Source organism: Heptranchias perlo, chromosome 29 (genome assembly GCF_035084215.1).
Source record: "Heptranchias perlo isolate sHepPer1 chromosome 29, sHepPer1.hap1, whole genome shotgun sequence".
In the NCBI taxonomy this organism is placed as follows: domain Eukaryota; kingdom Metazoa; phylum Chordata; class Chondrichthyes; order Hexanchiformes; family Hexanchidae; genus Heptranchias; species Heptranchias perlo.
The window spans coordinates 17,887,872-17,906,416 of NC_090353.1; the positions used below are offsets into that span (position 1 = coordinate 17,887,872).

The 18,545-nt window shown below is 48.1% G+C and overlaps 1 protein-coding gene across 1 annotated transcript in view; it reads left to right on the top strand.

Annotated features, from left to right (window-relative positions):
* The window catches only part of LOC137299459 (dedicator of cytokinesis protein 7-like), a 174,570-nt gene that overhangs the window by 17,644 nt on the left and 138,381 nt on the right, over window positions 1-18,545 (top strand). The window contains 8 exon segments of the mRNA XM_067968199.1: window positions 264-366; window positions 2,853-3,020; window positions 8,031-8,116; window positions 10,673-10,739; window positions 12,628-12,768; window positions 14,990-15,070; window positions 16,896-17,055; window positions 18,255-18,352. Coding sequence (XP_067824300.1) covers window positions 264-366; window positions 2,853-3,020; window positions 8,031-8,116; window positions 10,673-10,739; window positions 12,628-12,768; window positions 14,990-15,070; window positions 16,896-17,055; window positions 18,255-18,352 — 904 coding nt within the window.

Below are 18,545 nucleotides of genomic sequence, written 5' to 3' on the forward strand. Positions count from 1 at the left end.
TGGGTTAATATTTCAATAAAATCCCACACAGTAAATTACAAACACCAGGGGGAGCACAGATATGACAGGAACTGTAGCTGTAGTAAAAAATGGTAGGTTTGTTTTAGGCGTATGCACAATATGTTTGTCATTTATTGTATGTAAAAATGAAGGTTCTGACTGAGTGTGGTGTTTTTAGGCCCTGTTCTGTGTGCAGTCCTGGCCAGGTTGAGCGGAGCCTCTGCTGGGCTCAGTATAACCCCTGTTCTTGATTTCTCACCCAGGTATGGGAAGTGCAGCAGTGAGAGACAGAGGAGAGGGCTGAACCTTCCTCATCAGATCTTCGAATGTGATGAAATCTTCAATACGGAAAAACAAAGTTTCCGGGTATGCCCCAGTGACGGTTCTCCTGATGTAGCACGTGAACTAAATGGAGGGTTTCCAGGGCTAAGAAATATTACAGAACAAAATAACCCACAAAAAATTCACAACACGGACAATCAGGAATGGGACTGACTGCTGCAAACAGTAGAAACAGTTGGGGTTGAAGTGATATGGAGGGGAGAATTTAGTATAGTGGGGTGGGGGAGTGGCATGGTGGGGAAGGAGGGCAGGGTTTACTATAGTGGGCTGAGGGAGTGGTATGGGGATAGGGAGTTGTACAGTTTGACAGGTTCATCAACTTCTCTGATGTTCAGTGACTGGCTGTGGTGCAAATTGTTGCTTTTTTTGACATATTTTGCTCTCAACTTAAGTCTAGTTCTGTGCACAAATGGCTCAGTGATCAGTCTCACTCCTGATGGCTGCGACATGCCCCGGCCAACTTGTATTTTTATTTAATTTTGTTTCTTTTGATTTTTCTTCCTTTTTCAGGGCTGTGTTTAACTGGTTTGTCTCTGACACATCTCTCAGCTTCTAGGCTGACACTGTGTGTTTATACAGCACTCTACTGCTGCCCAGGCAGATGGGCTACAGACTGAGAGGCTTCAGAGCTCTTCATTCAGAGTCTGCTGTGGCCCACTCCACTGGAGGTTGACTTTGTTTATTTTTAGTTTTTATGGTCAGTATTACTTTAATCCTCGCATGGGCACTTCTACTCCTGCTGTAATTTTACCAATTAGCTTAAACTTTTACAGTAACTAAACTGCAATTTAGGCTGACACAGTACTGAAGGAGTGCCGCATTGTTGGAGATGCCGTCTTTAGGATGAGGTGTTAAACTGAGGCCCTGCCTGCCTATTCCAGTTATTGGTAGGTGTAAAAAGATCCCATGGCAGTTTTGGAAGAAGAGTAGGGAGTTCTCCCAGTGTCCTAAATAAAGGAAGTGTCCTGGCCTGCATTCCTCCTTCAATCAACACCACCAAAACCTGATGAATTGTTCATTCATCTCATTGTTGTTGTGGGATTGTGCCATGCGCAAAATGGCTGCCGGTTTTGCCTACAAAGCAATCACTGCACTTCAAAGTAATTCATTGTATGTGGAGCACTTTGAGACATTTGAGAGATGGGATAGGTATAAATACAAATGAAATCAAGAAGGCCAAAAGCCATGTTTATTTGAGCATCTAATAGCGAAAGAAGAGGGCCAGTTTGCGCAGGATCAGGCCAGAGAATGAAAGCAAGTCACCATTTAGTTAACTCATTTATACACCCGGGAGGGCAGTATCAGTTCCTATCAGGTTTGTATCTGCACTTTGGATTTCAGAGCATACCCACAGATTTTAACATAACCTGGGACTTTGCATTGAGAGCCTACACAGAACAGAACAGTGCACCACAGTGCTAAACTGGCAACGGAGGAGACAAGTACCTTGAGGGAGGTTGTGAGGGTTGTGGTTTTGGAAAGGGCCTTTCACTCCCAAACTGTCACCTTCTCCCTTTCCAGGGTTTTATTCCAGAAAATCTGCCTCAGTGCGACAGAGTGACCTCTCCAGCCAATCAGTATTTTTCTAAAGCCCCAGGATGATTGCCTGCAACCAGTGATTATATGTTGAGTAGAGCATTGACCCTATAAAGCAGATGTCCTAGTTCTGTGGGACCTGCTGTAGAGCTGATCCTCCTTTGTACCCAGCTGTTACAGACTGGCTGAGGGCCGTGGATCATGATCGCACAATATTTAAAAATAATTCCGCCCAATGTAACTTTAAATTACTTTTTATAAACGATCTAAATAAGGTAAACGCACAAGAGCTGTGTTTCATACCAATAGGCACAGTTACCACAGGGACCTGTAACAGAGAAGCTGTGGGACTAGTTTCCTGCTGCTGCCAAAGGTTTTTGTAAGTGAATATTCAGTGAATTGACTGCACTCACCAACGTCAACTTATTAAACATCCCGAATCTGGCTGCAGTAAGTGACTTTCTGAAATAACGAGACACACTATAGGCTGACGATACTTGCCTAACTCTTTGTGTCAAGTATCAGCTGTAGCTAACTGGTAGCACTCTTGCCTCTGAGTCAGAAGGTTGTGAGTTCAAGTCCCACACCAGAGACTTGGACACAAAATCTAGGCTGACACTCCAATGCAGTACTAAGGGAGTGCTGCGCTGTTGCAGGTGCTGTCTTTTGGATGAGATATTAAACTGAGGCCCTGTCTGCCCTCTTGGGTGCACATATAAGATCCCATGACACTATTTCAAAGAAGAGCAGGGGAGTTCCTGTTAGTGTCCTGGCCAATATTTATCCCTCAACCAACATCACTAAAACAGATTATCTGGTCATTATCACCTTGCTGTGTGCAAATTGGCTGCTGCTTTTCTTACATTACAACAGTGACTACACTACAAAGTACATCTTTGGCTGTAAAGTGCTTTGGGACGACCTGAGGCCATGAAAGGCGCTATATAAATGCAAGTCCTTCTTTCTTTATACAGAGCTCCTTTGCAGACCAGGCAGATGGGCTACAGACTGAGGCTCCAGAGCTCTTCATTCAGAGTCTGCTGCAGCCCACTCCACCGGAGGAGGTTGACCGGAGGAATGAAAAAATCCGTAAATCTGGCAGGCTGGTGGATCTGTGTGCACTCCATCCCCCAACCGATGAGGTGAGTCCACTTCACATGATGTGTACTGAGGTGAGTCCACTTCACATGATGTGTACTGAGGTGAGTCCACTTCACATGATGTGTACTGAGGTGAGTCCACTTCACATGATGTGTACTGAGGTGAGTCCACTTCACGTGATGTGTACTGAGGTGAGTCCACTTCACATGATGTGTACTGAGGTGAGTCCACTTCACATGATGTGTACTGAGGTGAGTCCACTTCACATGATGTGTACTGAGGTGAGTCCACTTCACATGATGTGTACTGAGGTGAGTCCACTTCACGTGATGTGTACTGAGGTGAGTCCACTTCACGTGATGTGTACTGAGGTGAGTCCACTTCATGTGATGTGTACTGAGGTGACAAACTGCATTGTGCACAGGATCATTCACAGCTGTTACATACAGAAACTAACTGCACAGAATGCTGCACCAGTTCAGGAATGTAGTAGTGTGTGTTTGGGAGGTATGTGCATGCCTGTTTGGGAGGAGCATGTCTTGGTTTTATTCTGATGATATGATGACATTTACAAATACACAACAGGTCGAATCAACATCTGAAAAGACAAAATGAGTGATCCCATCAGAGCCCAAGTATTAACTGGTCTTTTCTTTCATAGATGCCGACCAACCTGTTGCAGTTCCTAGTTTTATTTCCCCCCCCGACCCTCTTCCTTCCCTTCCCCCCCCCACCCTCTTCCTTCCCTTCCCCCCCACCCTCTTCCTTCCCTTCCCCCCCACCCTCTTCCTTCCCTTCCCCCCCCACCCTCTTCCTTCCCTTCCCCCCCCACCCTCTTCCTTCCCTTTCCCCCCCCACCCTCTTCCTTCCCTTCCCCCCCCACCCTCTTCCTTCCCTTCCCCCCCCACCCTCTTCCTTCCCTTCCCCCCCCACCCTCTTCCTTCCCTTTCCCTCCCCCTCTCTTCCTTCCCTTTCCCTCCCCCTCTCTTCCTTCCCTTTCCCTCCCCCTCTCTTCCTTCCCTTTCCCTCCCCCTCTCTTCCTTCCCTTTCCCTCCCCCTCTCTTCCTTCCCTTTCCCTCCCACCCTCTTCCTTCCCTTTCCCTCCCATCCTCTTCCTTCCCTTCCCCCCGCCCTCTTCCTTCCCTTCCCCCCCCACCCTCTTCCTTCCCTCCCCCCACCCTCTTCCTTCCCTCCCCCCACCCTCTTCCTTCCCTTCACCCCCCGCACCCTCTTCCGTCCCTTCCCCCCCACCCTCTTCCGTCCCTTCCCCCCCACCCTCTTCCTTCCCTTCCCCCCGACCCTCTTCCTTCCCTTCCCCCCACCCTCTTCCTTCCCTTCCCCCCCCACCCTCTTCCTTCCCTTCCCCCCCCACCCTCTTCCTTCCCTTCCCCCCCACCCTCTTCCTTCCCTTTCCCACACCCTCTTCCTTCCCTTTCCCCCACCCTCTTCCTTCCCTTTCCCCCACCCTCTTCCTTCCCTTCCCCTCACACCCTCTTCCTTCCCTTCACACCCTCTTCCTTCCCTTCCCCCCACCCTCTTCCTTCCCTTCCCCCCACCCTCTTCCTTCCCTCCCCCCACCCTCTTCCTTCCTTTTCCCTCACACCCTCTTCCTTCCCTTTCCCCCACCCTCTTCCTTCCCTTTCCCCCACCCTCTTCCTTCCCTTTCCCTCACCCTCTTCCTTCCCTTTCCCTCCACCTCTCTTCCTTTCCTTTCCTTCTTCTCCCAACTTCTTCTTTCCCTTTCCCTCCCACCTTCTTCCTTCCCTTTCCCTCCCACTCTCTTCCTTCCCTTTCCCTCCCACTCTCTTCCTTCCCTTTCCCTCCCACCTCTTTCTTCCCTTTCCCTCCCACTCCCTTTCCTTCTTCTCCCACCTTCTTCTCCCACCTTCTTCCTTCCCTTTCCCTCCCCCTCTCTTCCTTCCCTTTCCCTCCCCCTCTCTTCCTTCCCTTTCCCACTACCCCTCTTTGTTCCCTACCTCTCCCACCTTCTTCCTTCCCTTTCCCTCCCCCTCTCTTCCTTCCCTTTCCCTCCCCCTCTCTTCCTTCCCTTTCCCTCCCTCTCTCTTCCTTCCCTTTCCCTCCCATCCTCTTCCTTCCCTTTCCCCCACCCTCTTCCTTCCCTTCCCCCCCACCCTCTTCCTTCCCTTCCCCCCACCCTCTTCCTTCCCTTCCCCCCCCACCCTCTTCCTTCCCTTCCCCCCCACCCTCTTCCTTCCCTTCCCCCCACCCTCTTCCTTCCCTTCCCCCCCACCCTCTTCCTTCCCTTCCCCCCCACCCTCTTCCTTCCCTTCCCCCCCACCCTCTTCCTTCCCTTCCCCCCACCCTCTTCCTTCCCTTCCCCCCCACCCTCTTCCTTCCCTTCCCCTCACACCCTCTTCCTTCCCTTCCCCCCACCCTCTTCCTTCCCTCCCCCCACCCTCTTCCTTCCCTTCCCCCCCACCCTCTTCCTTCCCTTTCCCCCACCCTCTTCCTTCCCTTTCCCTCCACCTCTCTTCCTTTCCTTTCCTTCTTCTCCCAACTTCTTCTTTCCCTTTCCCTCCCACCTTCTTCCTTCCCTTTCCCTCCCACCTTCTTCCTTCCCTTTCCCTCCCACTCTCTTCCTTCCCTTTCCCTCCCACTCTCTTCCTTCCCTTTCCCTCCCACTCTCTTCCTTCCCTTTCCCTCCCACCTCTTTCTTCCCTTTCCCTCCCCCTCCCTTTCCTTCTTCTCCCACCTTCTTCTCCCACCTTCTTCCTTCCCTTTCCCTCCCCCTCTATTCCTTCCCTTTCCCTCCCCCTCTCTTCCTTCCCTTTCCCACTATCCCCTCTTTGTTCCCTAACTCTCCCACCTTCTTCCTTCCCTTTCCCTCCCACCTTCTTCCTTCCCTTTCCCTCCCCCTCTCTTCCTTCCCTTTCCCTCCCACTCTCTTCCTTCCCTTTCCCTCCCACTCTCTTCCTTCCCTTTCCCTCCCACCTCTTTCTTCCCTTTCCCTCCCCCTCCCTTTCATTCTTCTCCCACCTTCTTCCTTCCCTTTCCCTCCCCCTCTCTTCCTTCCCTTTCCCTCCCCCACTCTTCCTTCCCTTTCCCACTACCCCTCTTTGTTCCCTACCTCTCCCACCTTCTTCCTTCCCTTTCCCTCCCCCTCTCATCCTTCCCTTTCCCTCCCCCTCTCTTCCTTCCCTTTCCCTCCCATCCTCTTCCTTCCCTACCCCCACCCTCTTCCTTCCCTTCCCCCCCACCCTCTTCCTTCCCTTCCCCCCCACCCTCTTCCTTCCCTTCCCCCCACCCTCTTCCTTCCCTTCCCCCCCACCCTCTTCCTTCCCTTCCCCCCACCCTCTTCCTTCCCTTCCCCCCCAACCCTCTTCCTTCCCTTCCCCCCCACTCTCTTCCTTCCCCCCCACTCTCTTCCTTCCCTTCCCCCCACCCTCTTCCTTCCCTTCCCCCACCCTCTTCCTTCCTTTCCCCCCACCCTCTTCCTTCCTTTCCCCCCACCCTCTTCCTTCCTTTCCCCCCACCCTCTTCCTTCCTTTCCCCCCCACCCTCTTCCTTCCATTCCCCCCCACCCTCTTCCTTCCTTTCCCCCCCACCCTCTTCCTTCCTTCCCCCCACCCTCTTCCTTCCTTTCCCCCCCCACCCTCTTCCTTCCCTTTCCCTCCACCTCTCTTCCTTCCCTTTCCCTCCCCCTCTCTTCCTTTCCTTTCCTTCTTCTCACAACTTCTTCTTTCCCTTTCCCTCCCACTCTCTTCCTTCCCTTTCCCTCCCACTCTCTTCCTTCCCTTTCCCTCCCACTCTCTTCCTTCCCTTTCCCTCCCCCTCTCTTCCTTCCCTTTCCATCCCACCTCTTTCTTCCCTTTCCCTCCCTCTCCCTTTCCTTCTTCTCCCACCTTCTTCCTTCCCTTTCCCTTCCCCTCTCTTCCTTCCCTTTCCCTCCCCCTCTCTTCCTTCCCTTTCCCACTATCCCCTCTTTGTTCCCTACCTCTCCCACCCTCTTCCTTCCCTTTCCCTCCCCCTCTCTTCCTTCCCTTTCCCTCCCCCTCTCTTCCTTCCCTTTCCCTCCCCCTCTCTTCCTTCCCTTTCCCTCCCACCTTCTTCCTTCCCTTCCCCCCCACCCTCTTCCTTCCCTTCCCCCCCACCCTCTTCCTTCCCTTCCCCCCACCCTCTTCCTTCCCTTCCCCCCCCCACCCTCTTCCTTCCCTTCCCCCCCCACCCTCTTCCTTCCCTTTCCCTCCCCCTCTCTTCCTTCCCTTTCCCTCCCCCTCTCTTCCTTCCCTTTCCCTCCCCCTCTCTTCCTTCCCTTTCCCTCCCCCTCTCTTCCTTCCCTTTCCCTCCCCCTCTCTTCCTTCCCTTTCCCTCCCCCTCTCTTCCTTCCCTTTCCCTCCCCCTCTCTTCCTTCCCTTTCCCTCCCCCTCTCTTCCTTCCCTTTCCCTCCCCCTCTCTTCCTTCCCTTTCCCTCCCCCTCTCTTCCTTCCCTTTCCCTCCCCCTCTCTTCCTTCCCTTTCCCTCCCCCTCTCTTCCTTCCCTTTCCCTCCCCCTCTCTTCCTTCCCTTTCCCTCCCACCTTCTTCCTTCCCTTTCTCTCCCCCTCTCTTCCCTTTCCCTCCCCCTCTATTCCTTCCCTTTCCCTCCCCCTCTCTTCCTTCCCTTTCCCTCCCACCTTCTTCCTTCCCTTTCTCTCCCCCTCTCTTCCTTCCCATTCCCTCCCACCTCATTCTTCCCTTTCCCTCCCCCTCTCTTCCTTTCCTTTCCTTCTTCTCCCACCTTCTTCCTTCCCTTTCTCTCCCACCTTCTTCCTTCCCTTTCTCTCCCACCTTCTTCCTTCCCTTTCTCTCCCACCTTCTTCCTTTCCTTTCCCTCCCATCCTCTTCCTTCCCTTTCCCTCCCCCTCTCTTCCTTTCCTTTCCTTCTTCTCCCACCCTCTTCCTTCCCTTTCCCTCCTACCCTCTTCCTTCCCTTTTCCTCCCCCTCTCTTCCTTTCCTTTCCCTCCCCTCTTCCTTTCCTTCCTCTCCTGTCCCCAATGAATTATCTTCTGTTTTGTAAATTTAATTTTTCTGATTATTTTCCTCTCTTCACAGGAAGAAGCCTTGTACTGTCGAGTCATTCCACAATCACCTTGTGAACAATTTGGGCAGAGGTTACAAATTAATTTTATGGAGTTAAAGTGAGTCATTTTTGTTCAATCTTTCGATTTCAATAAATATTACTAAATCAAGAGGACTACAGTCCATGACAGTGTTGCCATCGTAACCCACCCCTCGCTCCTAGGGTTGCTCTGTAACTCTTTTCCCAGGGTTGCTCTGTAATCTACCCCCCTGGTCTAGTCCCAAGGTCGCTGTTACAAACTTCGGATCTGCACTAGATTTTCTCTTGGGTTTGGCATCACTGTTCTCTCCTATAAGTGGACCCCACATCCCTTACGATTAGGAGTTTACTATCCAATATCTCGTCATAAGATAGTGTGACCTGGAGATCGTATAAGTGAGCCCTCTTGTTGTGTGAACTGGATATTGTACTCTCTCATGTGCCTCCACATGTCTTTCTGCTGTCTTCCAGAAAGTAGACTGATATACGCTCCAGACCAATAGTTTTTTATATATATATATATATATATATATTATATGTGAATGAACAGAATAACATTTGCAGTGAATTTTAATCGGTTTCATAATGCTCTTTGTAACATAGAAAATAACAAATTATGTTGCATTGTTCCCTTTCATGGGCTGATTCATTTTTCTGACTAGCAGTTTTCTAAAATTATTTGGCATTAGACTTAAGAAAGGAGTTCTCACCCTCTGTGTCTGACTTCCTTTCCAGCTTGCTGCAGATTGTGTGCCAGCTTATCCCAGCTGGACAGGAAGCCAAAGACTTGATGTCTGACCCTCCTCCCAACTTTCTCTGCCTTGGCTTTGGTCAGTCAAGCTGCCAATTAAATCTGCTAGCACCCTCCTATGGGTGGGCTCCTGATAGCTCGCTCCTGTTGAGCTCACTTGAATGAAGCCGTTCCAACATATTTCCTGTGAATGTCTTAATAAACCTCATTGTTTTAAACTGATGTCGTATCAATGAAACACCTATCAGAGCAGATGGTCTGTCTGGCACTTTGGATACAAAACTGGCTTAGTGGCAGAAGGCAGAGGGTGATGGTCGAAGGTTGTTTATGTGACTGGAAGCCTGTGGCCAGTGGGGTACCACAGGGATCGGTGCTGGGTCCCTTGCTGTTTGTGGTCTACATTAATGACTTGGATATGAATGTAAAAGGTATGATCAGTAAGTTCGCTGATGATACAAAAATTGGTAGGGTGGTAAATAGCGAGGAGGATAGCCTCAGTCTGCAGGACGATATAGATGGGTTGGTCAGATGGGCGGAACAGTGGCAAATGGAATTTAACCCGGAAAAGTGCGAGGTGATGCACTTTGGAGGGACTAACAAGGCAAGGGAATACTCAATGATGGGAGGACCCTAGGCAAGACAGAGGGTCAGAGGGATCTTGGTGTGCAAGTTCACAGATCCCAGAAGGTGGCGGAACAGGTAGATCGGGTGGTAAAGAAGGCATATGGGATACTTGCCTTTATTAGCCGAGGCATAGAATATAAGAGCAAGGAGGTTATGATGGAGCTGTATAAAACACTGGTTAGGCCACAGCTGGAGTACTGTGTGCAGTTCTGGTCGCCACACTACAGGAAGGATGTGATCGCTTTGGAGAGGGTGCAGAGGAGATTCACCAGGATGTTACCAGGGCTGGAGCGCTTCAGCTATGAAGAGAGACTGGGAAGATTGGGTTTGTTTTCCTTGGAGCAGAGGAAGCTGAGGGGGGACATGATTGAGGTGTACAAAATTATGAGGGGCACAGATAGGATGGATACTGAGGAGCTTTTTCCCTTCGTTGAGGGTTCTATAACAAGGGGACATAGATTCAAGGTAAAAGGCGGGAGGTTTAGAGGGGATTTGAGAAATAACTTTTTCACCCAGAGGGTGGTTGGAGTCTGGAACTCACTGCCTGAAAGGGTTGTGGAGGCAGGAACCCTCACAACATTCAAGAAGCATTTGGATAAGCACTTGAAATGCCATAGCATACAAGGCTACGGACCAAATGCTGGAATATGGGATTAGAGTAGACAGGGCTTGATCGCCGGCGCGGACACGATGGGCCGAAGGGCCTCTATCCGTGCTGTATAACTCTCTGACTTTATGACTCTATGAATCTAATCCACATCCCCTAGAACTGTGCTTTGTAGATTCAACCTCTTGTAAACTGAATTTAACTTAATATCATTGTCCTGATTTTAATTGATCCAAATCGTTCCTTGGACAGAAGTCTGAAACTTTGCTGTAACTTTATTTGTTTATTCCATTTGTATCTTTTACCTCTTTAAAGGAAGGAATTTCAGAGCAATGCTGTGAGCAGAGTTAAAGAGCGATGGCATCTAATACCCAGACCTGGGTATAGGACGTAGTAGATGTGATGCTCTGTGAAGGGGAAAAACCATTTAAAATTAAACATACCTTCTGAGAGTTAAAGGTTGATTAGGCTGGTTTTCCATCCTTTGGTGCTCCTTTTTCTATTTCTACATCTCTTTAAAAGTGATCCTTAGGAAATGCCCACATGTCCTTGCACGGTAATTTAAATTTCTGTACATCTCAACTCACAACATGTGATAATCGAAGCCCTCACAACTTCTCTCCACAATTACACTTTGTTTCTTTTCTCGCCAGATTTGAAATTGAAATCGAGCCGTTATTTTTGATTTTAGCTTTGTACGATTTAAAGGAAAGGAAAAAGGTGATTATCATTGACACTCGGTGAGCCTAGGCTTCTGAAAGGTTTGTATGTTTTTCCCGTAGGATTCCTAGGATCCAGCAGTCGGATCGTGAGCCAGGAATCCTGGCATACCTGCTCATTTTGTTTATACCTGAATACATTTGATGTGAAATGCCATCATGAATGTCTATGATGGATTATTAATTGCAGGTAACAGCACACTTTGGGTTAAAGTCAGTTACTGCTAGCTGCTTCTGCAGGGCGCAGAGAATATACATTATGGTCTGATAGAGTGTAGGGCATTTCATGGGCATTAAATGAACTTGGTTGTTCCTGTGAAGTCAAAGGTGGGTCAATATATTCATGTCTACTAAGTGCAGAATTTCAGCACTATCTGCCCAGCAGTGTCCAGGATAGTGGTTTGGGTAAGTGTTGACTTCCTTCAATCACAAGTTGTTCAAAATGGTTGGAATGGATCACTGGGTTTTCAAATATAAGCATCCTGTGAGTGGCTGATCATCTGAATATAGTTATCGGAATACAATTTTTAATTCCCTTTGTTCTCCATGGAAATTTGGAGCTATACCTTGGTTGTATTGCAACCAGACAGCTGTCAGTCTGAAGCCAGCAGAGGTGAGGGCTGGATCAACAGCTGCATGGTAGCATACAACATCATAAGAAATAAATGGACAGAGATTGTGGAGAGTTTGTGGAGCAGTGTCTTTGTTGCTTTTGGCATTTCAAAGTTTGCAGTTACTGTAAATTTACTATTTGCGCTGAGTACTGTTCATTTACAAGAGCAATGTGCATTTACATAGCGCTTTTAACATAACAAAATGCTCAAGGTGCCTTATGGAACGTAATCAGACAAGACACGACATTGAGCCAAAGAAGGAGATATTAGGAGGGGTGACTAAAACCTTGGTCAAGGAGGGTTTTAAAGGAGGTGAGAGAGGTGGAGAGATGGAGAGGTTCAGGGAGGGAATCCCAGAGCTTAGGGCCTAGATGGCTGAAGGCACGGCCGCCAATGGTGGGTTGAAGGGAGTGGGGGATTCGTAAGAGGCCAGAGTTGAATTTACCTGTTTAACATTCAGTAAACTTGTCTGTCTGTTGGTTTATAGCCTGAGCCTCTGTCTGGTTGAGTAAATATTCTTTCACCTACCAAAAGACGAGGCAATCACATGGCAGCACATGATATATCCAGTAAGCCGGAGTACAATGGCAATGGTTCTCTGTTAGACCCCCGGGCCTCGCTACGTTTACCTAGGTACTGGGTAGGTAATGGGACAGTGTGGATCATAGGGGATGTGAGGTTTGCTTACGAGGGTGGTCGGTAATACTGAACCCAAGGAAATAGTTAGTGTAAAAAATGAAAGAACAAGTAAGAAAGTGAATCTGAGAGCACTGAGTCATCTTATCTGATTCTGAAATGCTGTACTCTTGAATGAAGAGATTTTGTATGGACTCTGCTCTGGCTGATTTTGTGTTGATCAATATTGTCACTTCTCTGCTGGTAACTTCTTATAAAAGTTTTGTGGTTGATGATTCAGTCACAAGAAGTCTCTGTGGTTCACTTGTCTCTGTGGCTGCTGTCCAATTGGAGCTATCCTGGGTTAGACAGCCTGCCAGAGCTGGGATAGGGTTGAACTACATTAACAATATCAGGAGACGCAGTGCTGTCAAACAGGAAAATAGTTTCAATCTCTGCATCGAATCCTTGGCCTCATTGGGCTGATATTGAATTGGCAATTCTCTTGCAGCAGTGGGAACTGATTTTCCAAAGTTTCTTATTATACCCAAAGAAGTGGTCACTTCTGAGGAAAAAAAACAATTAAGGAGCCCAGTGATAAGTTTGTGTTTGCATCATTTTAAATTCCGCTTCACTAAGTATTCTGCTCTGTTTCTATAGGTTTCAGAAAACTTCTACTTAGATCTCAACTCTGAAGAATTTCGAGACTTTACTCAGACACAGGCACAGGACTTGTGCTACTTCAGAAAAGCCATCTTCTCAATCACCCATCCTTCTTCCGAAATCTACCTGGTCATTAAGGTACTGTCTACACCAGAAACCTGCCAGATTCCTGGGCGACGACATAACCATAAAACCTTAGTTATCGTGATTTGTTGTAAATGTTGATTTTACTATTTATCACTAGATAATTGCGGACAATGAAGACCATTTGGCTCATCTTAGTTAATCCATCCATAAGAACCTAAAGTCCCCTCCATTGCCTCTACTCTATTTGGGTGTCCGTTGCATATGTTGATCACTCTTTGTGTGAAGAAGTACTTCTGGATATCAGTCCTAAATTCACCGTTTGCTAGTTGGAACTTGTGGCCCTTTGTCCCCCTCTCACATTTTAACTTTTCCATATCCTATAAGAGAGAAAGAAGAAAGAAAGAGCTTGCATTTATATAACACCTTTCACAATTTAAGGATATCCCAAACTGCTTCACAGCCAATGAAGTACTTTTAAATTGCAGTCACTGTAGAAAACGCAGCAGCCAATTTGTGCACAGCAAGTTCTCAATGACAGCAATGTGATAAATGACTAGCTGATCTGTTTTGGTGGTGCTGGTCTTCGAATATTGCCATTGGATCTTTTCTGAGAAGGCTGATAGGATCTTGGTTTAATGTCTCATCTGAAAGACGGATCTCTACAATTTTATATCTCTCTATTAGATCGCCTGACAGACGCCTACTTTCAAGGCTGAAAAATCCAAGTTTTTCCAGTCTTTCCTCATAACTCAGACAAAAACAACTTGCATTTATTTAGCGCCTTTAACATAGTAAAATGTCCCAAGGCACTTCACAGGAGCGATTATCAAACAAAATTTGACACCGAGCCACATAAGGAGATATTAGGACTGGTGACTAAAAGTTTGGTCAAAGAGGTAAGTTTTAAGGACCATTTTAAAGGAGGAGAGAGAGGTAGAGAGGCAGAGAGGTTTAGCAAGAGAATTCCGGAGCTTAGTGCCTAGTCTTCTGAAGGCACGGCCGCCAATGGTGGAGCGATTAAAATCGAGGATGCGCAAGAGGCCAGAATTGGAGAAGTGCAGAGAACTTGGAGGGTTGTAGGGCTGGAGGAGGTCACAGAGATAGGGCGAAGTGAGGCCATGGAGGGAATTGAAAACAAGGATGAGAATTTAAAATTGAGGCATTGCCGGACTGGGAGCTAATGTAGTTCAGCGAGCACAAGGGGTAATGGGTGAACGGGCGATTGTGAAGTGATTTATGATGTGAAAGGCGTTACATAAATGCAAATTCTTTCTTATAATGAGGTGCCCAAAACTGTACCCAGTAGTCTAACTGTGGTCTAATCAAGTCTTGTACAGATTCATAACCTCTTTTCTTTTATCACTTGCCCTTTTCATGTTTTTTTGATAAGGTGGCAGAATGGGCTAAAAAGAGGCAGATGGAATTCAATGTTAGTAAATGTGAGGTGATGCATTTTGGTGAAAAAAATAACAGCAGTAATTATACTCCGAATAGAAGTCGGCTTGATATGGAACAGTAGATGGATTTGGGGTTACAGGTCCACAGGACATTAAAGGCAGCACTTCAGGTTAATAAAGCCATAAAAACTAATGGTATTCTAGGTTTTATCTCGAGGTATGGAATATAGAAGTCAAAAGGTAACGAAGACCCTATGTAAAACCTTATTAAGACCTCAGTAAGAGTACTGCATTCAGTATTGGGCTGCACACTATCAGAAGGATATTGAGGTTTCAGAGAGGATACAAGGCAGATTCACTAGGATGCTGCTTTATACGAGGAATACAAATATGAAGAAAGACCTGAAAAATTGAGTTTTTTTGTTAGAACAATGCAAATTATAGGGCGCTATGATAGAAATGTTTAAAATTATGAAAGGATGGGACATTAGTGGTTCCTCTGGTCTTCCTCTAGTACTCCTACAGTCCCCACTTCAACCTCCTTTGTAAACACTTAATTTTCACTTAGCGCCAGGGATCTTTAACACCCACTTCAACAGGCAGATGGGGCCTCGGCTTAACATCTCCTTCAAAGGGTGGCACCTCTGCCAATGCAGCATTCCCTCAGTACTGCACTCGGTGTCAGCCTACATTGAATTCTCAGGTCTTGGAGTGAGGCTCGAACGCACAACCTTCTGATTTAGGTGAGAGTGCTACAAGTTCAAGTTTTGGGTGTTGATACTTCACCAGATGTTGACACAGCTGTTGTTTTGATGCCCATTTTATGATGTTCTGCTCCTTGTATGTTCTTAGTGTTAGCACTTTGTGTGTTGCAGGTAGAGAAGGTGCTGCAGCAGGGCAGTATCACGGAGTGTGCTGAGCCATACATCACCATTAAAGAGTGCGAGTCGGCCAAGGTATGTGAATGGAACCTTCCAGAACCCCCTCTTCCCCATCCCACTTGTACGTGAGGCCAAGTACTGTGCGCAAATCTCCCAGAACCCCCAGCAATAGATTGGGCAAATACTAAAGCACAAAAAGAATACTATATTATTGAGTAACTGTAGTACGTCACATTCCCTTTAATAATTACCTCCTTCATTAGCACTCCTGTTTACAAAGATCTTCTTTAGCACCAATTACTCAAATGATTTAGGCTGCATGCTGCTGTTTTATGAGATGGATTTCTAGTTGGTGCTGCTATTATTGGGTTAATTAATATAAGCCACAGCACTTTAAGTAAATAGTCACTATCAGTTCCTTGTTCCTGTTCCAATATAATGCTTGTGGTGTGCGTTGAGATTTGAATATATTTGGTAAGCTCTAATCTTGCAGTGCGATAGACTCTGCCTCAGGGACAAGCACGGTGCAGCTTGACATTATATTAACTCGTGTAAACAGCCCATCAGTGGTAGGTTACTGGGTTTAGCTTGTGGACACATTGGCCATGTCACTGATTTAGGGGTGGGTTAATCAATGGGTCAGTTAATGCGAGGAGGGGATGTGATTGATAGTGGGAGGGGATATTGAATGGAGATGTGGTTGATGGTGGGAGGGGATAGTGAATGGGGGTGTGGTTGATGGTGGGAGGGGATAGTGAATAGGATGTGGTTGATGGTGGGAGGGGATAGTGAATGGGGGATGTGGTTGATGGTGGGAGGGGATAGTGAATGGAGATGTGGTTGATGGTGGGAGGGGATATTGAATGGAGATGTGGTTGATGGTGGGAGGGGACAGTGAATAGGATGTGGTTGATGGTGGGAGGGGACAGTGAATGGGGGATGTGGTTGATGGTGGGAGGGGACAGTGAATGGGGGATGTGGTTGATGGTGGGAGGGGATAGTGAATGGAGATGTGGTTGATGGTGGGAGGGGATAGTGAATAGGATGTGGTTGATGGTGGGAGGGGACAGTGAATGGGGGTGTGGTTGATGGTGGGAGGGGACAGTGAATGGGGGATGTGGTTGATGGTGGGAGGGGACAGTGAATGGGGGATGTGGTTGATGGTGGGAGGGGACAGTGAATGGGGGATGTGGTTGATGGTGGGAGGGGACAGTGAATGGGGGATGTGGTTGATGGTGGGAGGGGACAGTGAATGGGGGTGTGGTTGATGGTGGGAGGGGACAGTGAATGGGGGTGTGGTTGATGGTGGGAGGGGACAGTGAATGGGGGTGTGGTTGATGGTGGGAGGGGACAGTGAATGGGGGTGTGATTACATAAAAAGAACTCATTGGTCTGCTGTGTCTCAAAATTATCATGACTAAGGTCTATTTAGCAGATGTACTAGGTATCTGTTGCAAAGCTTCTTGTGCATGATGCAGTTTTATTGTGTCCTAAAGGCCGGGGAAATTGTATCTTCAGCTGACACAATGTGTGTTTAAGCCCTGCTCTGTGAATTATGCGCTAATGCCTGACATAAGTAGTCTGCTCAGTGACTGGCCTCTGCCAGACCTCCCCTGTCTGCTCAGCGACTGGCCTCTGCCAGACCTCCCCTGTCTGCTCAGCGACTGGCCTCTGCCAGACCTCCCCTGTCTGATCGGTGACTGGCCTCTGCCAGACCTCCCCTGTCTGGTCAGTGACTGGTCTCTGCCAGACCTCCCCTGTCTGATCAGTGACTGGCCTCTGCCAGACTTCCCCTGTCTGGTCAGTGACTGGTCTCTGATAGACCTCCCCCATACCCTCAGGTTCTACTCCGGTCTTGAACAAAATCCCTGAATTTAACATTTTTAAAAAAACCTTCCAGAGTAAAGAAAAGATTGGAAAACTTCGATTCCAGGCAGAGTCCTTCTGCCAACGCCTGAGTTCGTATCGAATGCCGTTCGCCTGGGCTGCGGTCAACCTCATGAGCCTAATTTCCACCCGTGGTTCCCAGAACTCACTGGACAGAGAGACTGTCAGTGGAGGTAATTTAATCAGAGAGAGAAAATATCAAATCACTGAGCAGTGTGATCCATATTCCCCATGAAGGCTCAGTGAGTAACTACATCACCACATAGAAGGCTGGGGCTCCATTCCCAGTTAGTCCTCAGTAAGCTAATCACATTCAGAGCTACAGTGGGTTGGGAAGGGAATAAATAGCCAAAGTTCCTGATCACTTTCCAGTGATCCCAGTGTGTGTGTGTGTGTGTGTGCACGTGTGTGTGTGTGTGCACGTGTGTGTGTGTGAGCGCGTGTGTGTGTGTGCACATGCCCACGTCAGTTCCTATGCGTGCTTCATTATCTGTGTCTGTCTGGATGTTGGGTGAGGACAGGAACGGGCTTAGCTTCGATGGCCCCTCAACTGAATAGTTTGCCAACACTCACAGTCCAGGCTCACCCATGCTAAATGGGCTTTTGGGCAAAGTACCAGACAGAAGGGAGGACGGGGTGAGGAAGGAATGTAATTCACCAATTTTGGCTCTGATTATTTTTTTGGTCCAGTCACCATAGCTTCAGTGAAGAATGGTTCTTCCGGGGACTCGACACCCTTTAACCTGTGGTGGATGGGTTCCAATCTAGACCTTGCACATGGTATGAACGTCTGCTGAGTCTGGCTAGTTCTGTTTCATTCAGGGGGCTTTCCTCGGGTTTAAAACTTGCACACAGACCCGTGTGCGCCTGAGGGCAGGCTGGATGCTGAGCTGCAGTAGTAAAGCTGCCCTGCCAGGGAGCAGTACGTCAGTACCATCAGCTCATGTGGATTGACATTGCGCCCGTTTGCTGTCAGTGGCTCATTCTCTGGACTGTTGAATCATATGGGGGCAATTTTACCCTAACCCAACAGTCGGGAAATTGACAGGAATGGGTGCAATGCTGGTTTTACACTCCGCCTGATTTTACTCTCCATTGAAGTCAACGGAGAGCAGTATTGGGCAGGTGATAAAACGGGCGACCCTCCCGATCCCATGGGTTACCCCCCTAGAATCATGCAGCGCAGAAGGAGGCCATTCAGCCCATCGTGCCTGTACCGGCTCTTTGAAAGAGCTTTCCAATTAACCCCGCTCCCTCGCTCTTTCCCTGTAGCCCTGCAATGATAAAATAATAAAAACAGCTGCTGATCTTTGAGAAAGTGGAACTGAGTGCATTTAGTTCCTGTAACTGTTTCTTTGTGTGTTGCATGTAGGTAGTGGGAGTGAGACGCGCTCACAATCACTAGACAACAAGTGCAACATCCCCCCATTCCGATCCGTTCAGTACAGCCTCAACACGTTCAATAAACAGGTATGGTGTCCGCACACTGTAACAAACAGGGTGACACTGAATGCTCATCTTTTCCCAGGTACGACTGGCTTGTACTTCTCTCTGTCTGGCTCAATTTCTGCCTAAAGCACTGTCTGCATTTTCTGCACAGCCTGCTTTCAGTACCTGGTAACTCTCTTACTGACTAACCTCTGCTACTGCTTTCAGTGCAAAC